The sequence below is a fragment of the Chlorocebus sabaeus genome, chromosome 20 (assembly GCF_047675955.1).
Source record: "Chlorocebus sabaeus isolate Y175 chromosome 20, mChlSab1.0.hap1, whole genome shotgun sequence".
Lineage (NCBI taxonomy): Eukaryota > Metazoa > Chordata > Mammalia > Primates > Cercopithecidae > Chlorocebus > Chlorocebus sabaeus.
Genome location: NC_132923.1, coordinates 3,310,409 through 3,319,130, shown reverse-complemented (window position 1 = coordinate 3,319,130; position 8,722 = coordinate 3,310,409). Strand labels below are relative to the sequence as shown.

Sequence of the window (8,722 nt, the reverse complement as noted above, 5' to 3'; positions counted from 1 at the left end):
CAGAGTTGTGGTCACTTAATTTGACTTTATTGCCAGCCAGTCTTCCCTCAGAAGTATGGCTCTCTAGATACCCACCCCTGAGCACCTCCTTCCCCTGGAAAGAAGAGAGCTGAGGAAGGATTCTCTGGGTGCTGGGAAGAAACCAAGCTCAGGACTGGGGTTCCCAAGGAGCAGTCAGGCAGGGCTGGAGACAGGCTTTGCCTTCTTCCTCAATTTCATTCTGTTTCTCATGAGTTTCTTCATCCTTGGCATTTTGCGTCTTTTCTGGACTCGGATGACCCAGAGTACCGTGGCCAGAATTACCAAGAGCAAGAGGACGAGCAATCCCTTGGCCAGGAGGCAGAAGGCTGTTGAAGGCTTCTCAGAAGCATAGTTAGGATCTGGGATGGAAGAAGGAAGGAAAGGGGCCCATCAGAGGTAGGGCTGGGGTTAACATTAGGGGGCAGACTCCTACCCAAATTTCATGCAGGGGTCTCAAGTTCACAGTCAGTTGATGTCCCCTTGCAAGTGTCTCTGGAAATATATTCTATGCACAGAAGCTCAGGAACTGAGATCTAGGAATCATTCTGAAGCCAAGCAAGAGAAAAGAAAAGACCTTTGGAAGTTAGGGGCACTAGAAAAAGGGAGGGTCTCCTCTCCAATCCAACTCTCAAGCCTCCATGGGAGGGGGTTAGCTTCTGGGTTCGCTGGGGTCTCTTGGGAAGAGCTCGGGGAGGGAGATGGAGCCTCTAGACACTGTCTTTCATGAGCTCGGTGGGTGTCTCAGGGGTTCTGGTACCTGCACAGAAGGACCCAGCAGGGATGGGGTGAGAACTGACATTGCTGACGGGGTTGCTGGCTCTGCAGGTGTAGGAAAGGGCATTGTCCCCTGGCCTCCAGGATCTGCTGAGGACAGGGCCTTCATGGGATGTATAAGCGCTATCCCCCGAGGAGAGCCAGCTGTAGGTCACGTCCATGCCTGCCTTCTCCACAGAGCACACCAGGGACATATTGCAGGCACCTTCCCCAGAGATCTCAAAGTTCACAGTGATTTGGGGCTCTGACAGCCGTCCTAGATGAAGGGGAAACACAAAGACCCTCTAAACAATCAGGGGTTGGGTGTGTTTTCCTAAGCTCCTCAAACCAGGGGTACTAATACGACCCCTTGACAGCCCCTTCACCTAAACAACAAATAGGCAACAACAAACAAACCCAACCACTGTAAAAACCTGTGGTTCCAAGGTCCCCAAGGCAACTGTCAAGGTAGACAGAGCTGCCTTTGGCATCTTCCACCTCCCCTTTATGTCTTCTCTCTCTTACTTTTGTACTCTATCTTCCTCCAAACCCCATTCTGTCTCCTTGATCACATAAAATATTATCACCCCTCTCAGGGGTATTTACATTTTAATCAGTGTCTCTTCAAGCTTCAAGGTAGATGCAGTGTGACAGGCACTAAGAAGAAATTTGGGTTCAAGCAGAGAGAAGATACTCATTAGTAGCCCTCATCACACAGGGAAATAAAAGGCTCAAGAATGTAGGTGGTGTTCATCCCCAGGATACAATTTCACTGGAAGAGAAAAGCCCTCTACAGGGTCTGTACATGAAGCCCCTGATCCCTGCCACTGCATCGGACAGCCTCCTTGCTTCAGGTCACTCCACCTGTTGCTGCGGTTCAGATACAACAGGTGGATTGGGCACACTCAAACCCAGTATCTAGATTGAGGAAAGTCTGCCTCTAGTTCTAGCCTCAAACTATAACCCCGAGTCCTGAGACTCCATGGTGTGAGAAGCTCAGAAGAGCCCCCTAAAAAGCAGCTTTATGGTTCCCAGCCTAAACTCACGGTAGACACGTAGATTGTACTGCTGCATGGTAGAGGTCTGGGATGTTCTCAGGTTGACTTGAGCTTGGTAAAGCCCTGAATCCTCCCAGCTCAGATTGCTGATATGCAGGGAATAGCTGGGGTCCAGGAAGCTCACTCGGCCCTGGTAGTGTGGATTGATCACCATGATGGTAGCTGGATGTCCCTCTTTCCCTGGCACCACAGTGGCAAGACTTTTGTGGGAGGACCAGATGATATTCTCAACCTCTTCCTTCGGCGGTATTTCCAGGGGGAGGCTGATGGACTCGTGAAGGACCGCAACCACTTCCTCGGGATCCACACCATCTCCAGAGTCTCCTTTGGCTGCATATACAGGAAGAAAAGAGAAGCAAATGGCCCAGCTGGTGTCTCTGGGCTGCTGAACCTGGCAGTGGAGCTGTAGCGTAATCTCAGCTGGGCAGCTTCTATGACTCTCACACGAAATCCTGTTCTCCAGCTGCTGCTTCTGGCTCTAGATTCGCTTTGTCCCTGAGTTAAGCACCTAACAGGAGTTTGCTTCCATCTGTCCCTTCACCCTCCAAGTTTTACCTTCTCCTTTGCCATCTTGAGATTGCTCTTTCTTCCATATCCCCAGGTGTCTCTCGGTCCTGCCCTGAAGCCACACACCCTGTTCCTTATAACTAAGGAAGAGCCGACACATTCAACCCCTAAGGAAGGGTCTTGCTGGCCTAGACCCAGAGGGGCAGGAGAACAGAGGTGGAAGGGGACATTCCTGGGCAGGAGCTGGCAGCCTCACTCACCCTCCTGGAGCAGCAAGAGAAGGAGCAGCCAAGTAAAGGCACACATGTCAGCAGCCCCCAGCCCCAGAGGTGTGACTCAGTCGGTCAGTCCCCAGGACTGTGCAGAAGACTCATTAGGAGGCTCCTAGAGACAGAGAGCCTGACTGATGGTCCTGAGAAAAGGGAAATGATTTTTCCCCTGACTACAGCCCTCTGACTTCCTCTGTCCTCACTAAGCCCCTCCCTACCTATCGTGGCTCTCTTAGTTCTCTCTCAGATCCTGATTGTCAAGACAGTTTACTCACTGACTCATGATGCCATCCACCAAACTCAGCCCAACTCCCACTTCCTAAATGAAGTCTTTCAAGACTTCCTACACGCCGCGGGTCTCCACACACACTGCATACCCTGAACTCACTGCATGCCCCGAACTCTTAGAACATTCCCTATCCTGTTATTTGGCTCCCAGAATACTCTGCCCTAGCTCTCTCTGGGTAGTTCCTATGTTGCTGTGATCATTTGGTCTTATAAACATCTATATCTCCCCAGACAGATTTCATCTTTCATTTCCTCTATTTCCACTATTGCTGGCCCCATATTAGATACTTCCACTATTTGTAATGGAATATTTCCACTACAATATTTCCACATAATATTTCCACTATTGCTGGCCCCATATTAGATATGTGTCTACACTCAATTGATAGCTTTACAATGGATGACTGATGAAGCCTTTTTATTTAAAGCTCGTTATGTTCCCACCCGAGAGGCTATTAGCAGTGGAAAAACATTTGATTCGATCCTCTTTAAGAAAGCAGTTTGGCTGGGCACAGTGGCTCACATTTGTAATCCTAGCACTTTGGGAGGCTGAGGCAGGCAGATCGCCTGAGGTCAGGAGTTTGAGACCAGCCTGGCCAACTTGATGAAACCCCATCTCTACTAAAAATACAAAAATTAGCTGGGCATGGTGGTGTGCACCTGTATTCCAGCTACTCTGGAGGCTGAAGCAAAAGAATCATTTGAACCCAGGAGGCAGAGGTTGCAGTGAGCTGAGATTGTGCCACTGCACTCCAGCCTGGGCGACAGAGCAAGACTCTGTCTCAAAAACAAAAAAAAAGGAAAAGAAAAAAACAAGTAGTTTGGACAGAGAGTTCATCTATGTTGTTTATATTATGAAAAGACTTTAAATTATTTTGTGAGAATACGATGTTGATCAAACCTACATGAAATCAGATTCAGGAAGAGACTGCAGAGGATCAGGTTACTAAACAGCTTCCTGACAGTCAAAGCTGTTCTGAATGCAATGGGTTGCCTTAGAAAGCAGCTTCTACCCTAGTATTCAAGCTAAGAGGACAATCACCTGCTTGGATTATCTGCAACATCTCTGGCATCTCAGGCTGGATAATCTTTAAGTTTCTTCTAATAATCAATTTTATGAGTCCGTGCTGTGATGAGGAAGTAAGAGTGGTGTCTCAAGACCAAGGGATCAATAGAGGAAGATGTATTCAGTTTTGGTCTTGTGCCAACATTTCATAATTTTAGGTTAGCAAAGTCAGAAGTCTGTTAAATGTCTATTGAGTAGCTTCTATGGTCCATACACTGTCTTAAGTGCTGGGAAATTAACAGTGACCAACAATTTCAGATTGTGACTTCGTGGAGCTCATATGCTAACAATTGACATTGGACAAGTAACTACAAGTTTGATGAGTCTTATCAAATGAATAATTGAAGGAGTCTATAACAAGGAGATTTGGCAAAGTTGGAGTCAGGAGGGCTGGGGAAAAGCTATCGAGGAGAGATATTTAAGATGAGACCTCAGTTTTTCAAAGATTGGTAGAATCTGCTTAGTGAAGAAGATAATGAAGTGAGTAGTTCATAAAGTTCAATTTATGAGTATAAAATCTGAAGGATTATAATTTTTTCTTAAAGGTGAACCAGATTTCAGTCTGAGTACAAAACTTTTTATGTAACACATCTGTTTAACAAATAAAATTAGATCCAGCAATCCCACTATTGGGTTTATATTCAAAAGAAATGAAATCAGTATGTTAATGAGGTATCTGCACTCCACACTTATTGCAGCACTGTTCACTACAGCCAACATATGGAATCAACCTAAGTGTCTATCAATGGATGAATGTGTAAAGAAATTGTAGATATATACACAATGGAATACTATCCATCCTTAAACAAAGGAGGAGGCTGGGCAAGGGGGCTCATGCCTATAATCCTAGTGTTTTGGGAGGCGAGGGCAGGAAGGTCCCTTGAGGCCAGGAATTTTAGACCAGCCTAGGCAACACAGAAAGATTCCATGTCTACAAAAATTTTTTTAAACATTATCAGGGCATAGTGATGCATGCCTGCAGTCCTTGCTATTTTTGAGGCTGAGGTGGGAGGATTGTTGAGCCCGGGAGTTTGAGGGTGCAGTGAGTTATGATCATGCCACTGTACTCCAGCAGAGACCACCCAGAATAGAGATGCATCCATTCCCAGCCAGGGATAAGAGAGAGGGAACCAGCAAAACTTGACCAGCAAAACTGCCCTTAGTGCATCCTAGCCATCCTCCAGGCCCACAGAATGCAAAGCCACTCAGCTAGGTAAGAAGAGTTTTGACACCTCCCCATCCTCCTGGAGTGAGGAAACCTGAGTAGGGGGTGGTGAGTTGAGAGGGAGCAAAACAAAACCCAAACAAACAAAACAACAACCAAAAGAAGGAAATGCTACCATTTACAACAGCATGGATGAAACTGGAGGACATTATGTTCAGTGAAATAAGCCAGACACAGAAAGACAAATACCACATAAGTTCACTTACATGTGGAATCTATAAAAAAGTTGGACTACAAGTAGAAAGTAGAATGGTGGTTACCATTAGAAGCTGTGGTGGGGCGGGGATTGGAGAAATGTTGGTCGAAAGATTTCAAAAGTCAGTCAGATAAGAGGAATAAGTTCAAGAGATCTATTATACCATATGGTGACTATAGTTAATAGCAATGTATCGTATTCTTAAAAACTGCTAAGACAGGCCAGGTGCGGTGGCTCACACCTGTAATCCCAGCACTTTGGGAGGCCAGGGCAGGCAGATCACGAGGTCAAGAGATCGAGACCATCCTGGCCAACATGATGAAACCCTGCTCCTACTAAAAATACCAAAATTAGCTGGGTGTGGTGGCATGCACCTGTAGTCCCAGCTACTGGGGAAGCTGAGGCAGGATAATTACTTGAACCCGGGAGGTGGAGGGTGCAATGAGCCGAGATCGCACCACTGCACTCCAGCCTGGTGACAGAGAGAGACTCCGTCTAAAAAAAAAATTGCTAAGACAGTAGATTTTCAGTGTTCTCACCACAAAAAAAGATAGTGGTGTAAGACAACACTTACGTTAATTAGCTCGATTTAGCCATTTCACAATGTATTCATATTTTAAAACAACATGTTGTACACCATAAATAGGTATAAATTTTTGTGAATTAAAAAATAGAAACAAAGATAAAAGCAAGGAAATAAAAGAAAACAGGGTCATGAGTATAATGCTCAAAGCTTAAAGGATGAGAATATCAGTTAGATTCTCTGCGAAGCAGAAGCTGGAGTTCGGAGCAAAAGAGGTTTTTGTTTGTTTGTTTTGTTTGTTTGTTTGTTTGTTTTTTAATTTCTTAAAATCAGTGATTACTTTTTTTTTGTAGTTCTGTTTTTTTTTTTAATTTATTTATTATTATTATACTTTAAGTTGTAGGGTACATGTGCACAACATGCAGGTTTGTTACATATGTATACTTGTGCCATGTTGGTGTGCTGCACCCATCAACTCGTCATTTACATCAGGTATAACTCCCAATGCAATCCCTCCCCCCTCCCCCCTCCCCATGATAGGCCCCGGTGTGTGATGTTCCCCTTCCCGAGTCCAAGTGATCTCATGTCTCGCTCTGTCGCCCAGGCTAGAGTGCAGTGGCACCATCTCAGCTCACTGCAAGCTCTGCTTCCCAGGTTCAGGCCATTCTCCTGCCTCAGCCTCCCAAGTAGCTGGGACCACAGGCGCCCAGCACCACGCCCGGCTAATTATTTGCATTTTTAGTAGAGACGGGGCTTCACTGTGTTAGCCAGGAGGGTCTCTATCTCCTGACCTCATGGTCCACCCGCCTCAGCCTCCCAAAGTGCTGGGATTACAGGCGTGAGCCACCGCGCCCGTTGGAGCAAAAGAGTTTTAATGTGGGGAAAGGCCTGGAAAAGATAAATGGAGAAGTAAGCAGAGTGGAGCCAGAAGGGCTTCAGACGTTGATGCATGTCTCACAGCCTCAGCTGACTTAGCAGGGAGCTCTGGCACCGACTGCCCGTTAGAGAAGGCTCATGGTGGGCAGGCATGTCCAGGCACTGGGACTCTAGCTGTGCAAGAATGTCCTGGTGCCAGGACCCTTGCTGTACACAGCCAAGGGTTGGGGCTGCCAGGAAGAGCATAGATCCCAGAGGTGCTGCAGCTAGAGCCTGTCAGTTAACTGCACTTCTTGCAGCCAAAACTGTATTTACTCTTGAAGGGGGAGCCGAGGCTGCTACAGTGAGTGTGCTGATAGCCAGAAGGTAACTGTTCAGATTTATTAAACCTGTCATCATAAGTAGGCATAAACAGTCCATGATGCCTACTGAGGAGAGGAAAATAATTTCCACCCCACTGAGCTCTCCAAGTCCAGTGCAGAGAAAGTCACTTCTGAGAGCATGATTGTCAAGTCTAATTTTCATTTCTTTACCTTTTTTTTTTTTAAGTGACAGGGTCTTACTCTGTCACGCAGGCTGGAGTGCAGTGGTGCAATCATGGCTCACTGCAGCCTCAACCTCCTGGGCTCAAGTGATCTTCCCATCTCAGCCTCCCAGCTAGCTGGGACTACAGGTAACCACCATACCCAGCTAAGTTTTTTAATTTTTTTTATATATATATATATTTTTTTTAGAGATGGGATGTGGCTATGTTGCCCGGGCTGGTCTCCTGGCCTCAAGAGATGGATCCCTCAGCTACCCAAAGTGCTGCGATTATAGGTGTGAGCCACAGTGCCTGGCCAAGTGTAATTTTCATTCTTGCTCATGGATTGTGATTCAAATAGAACTTCAATTTTTTTTCTCTCATTGCTCTTTTAATCTTATTCGGTGGGGTAGTCTTCTCTGCCTCAGATGAGAACGCTGGCTGAGGTCTCAGTCCAGAAATGAGTACTGGTCTCGGTTTAGAAATGAGTACTTCCTGTCCCATGTAATATGCAAAATTCCAAACTTACCTTATTATCAAATAATCTCCCTTATCCTGGCTTAGGTCTTCCAGGCTAGAGGCCAGCAGCTGGGGAGGGAGCAGTCTCTGCTCTCTACTATGCTCAGCTTGCCTCTCCCAGTCTGTTCTCCTCACCAGTGCTCTCCCTCAACTATCCTCCTCCCACTCAAGTTTCCCCACTCCAAGAGGATGGGGAGGGTGAGGAGGTGTTAAAACTCTTCTTACCTCGTTGAGTGGCTTTGCACTCTGTGGGCCTCAAAGATGAACTATTTTCTGTTAAGGGCAGTTTTGCTGGTTAACTTTTGCTGGTCCCCTCTCTCTTACCCCTGACCAGGGTGAATGCCTCTCTATTCTGGGTGGTCCTTTGCAACTCCTTCCTCAGCCCCTGGACATCTGGCCACACATCTCATCTCCTCCTCCCCAGAGGCCTGTCCAAATGCCCGTATCGTATAGCACCCAGGACAATCAATTAGGCTGTGTCTCATGGGTGGCCCTTAGCTGCCCATCACAAACATTCCTTGGCCCGACAGATCCTAGGATCTACAGCATGGCACCATACTCCTGGCTCCCTCGTGGGAGCGCATTACCAGTTTTAACTCTCCCAGACCTGTCATAGGTGCCTGTGGCCTCTGACTCTCACCTGCAGGGCCGCATTCCAAAGCTCCCTAAGCCCTCCCCTTGAAGTCTCCTTTACTTGGCTTGTGGTCAGAGGTAACATCACAGTATACCTTGGGGCAGAGGTGTGGACTCACAGTAAAGTTCTTTCCAAAGAAGTCTCTTTCTCTATCTCCCTTTCTCAGCCCTCCATCCATACATGAGGGAGTTCCAAAGGCCGACACCAATTCTCGACTCCCATTGTATATTCCTCAAGGGCAGATCTCCCTCACATTGCCTTTGA

At 46.8% G+C, this 8,722-nt stretch overlaps 1 protein-coding gene across 1 annotated transcript; it reads right to left on the bottom strand.

The window, feature by feature from the left end:
• Positions 1 to 2,645, bottom strand: SLAMF9 (SLAM family member 9). The gene is made up of 4 exons (NM_001302660.1): positions 2,600 to 2,645; positions 1,821 to 2,162; positions 779 to 1,051; positions 1 to 380 (listed from the first exon to the last, which is right to left on the bottom strand). Exons 1-4 carry the CDS (start codon positions 2,643 to 2,645, stop codon positions 175 to 177), a joined length of 867 nt encoding a protein of 288 aa, NP_001289589.1. The 3' UTR covers positions 1 to 174.
• Between the last annotated feature and the right edge of the window lie 6,077 nt (positions 2,646 to 8,722).

What these genes read in the sequence shown, in the direction of transcription:
- SLAMF9 (NM_001302660.1), bottom strand. Translation starts at nt 2,645, where the DNA reads ATGTGTGCCTTTACTTGGCTGCTCCTTCTCTTGCTGCTCCAGGAGG. An exon ending in GTACAATCTACGTGTCTACC is followed by an intron (nt 1,052 to 1,820) that starts GTGAGTTTAGGC and finishes CCCTTCATCTAG; the next exon opens with GACGGCTGTCAGAGCCCCAA. An exon ending in TGCTGGGTCCTTCTGTGCAG is followed by an intron (nt 381 to 778) that starts GTACCAGAACCC and finishes CTTCCATCCCAG; the next exon opens with ATCCTAACTATGCTTCTGAG.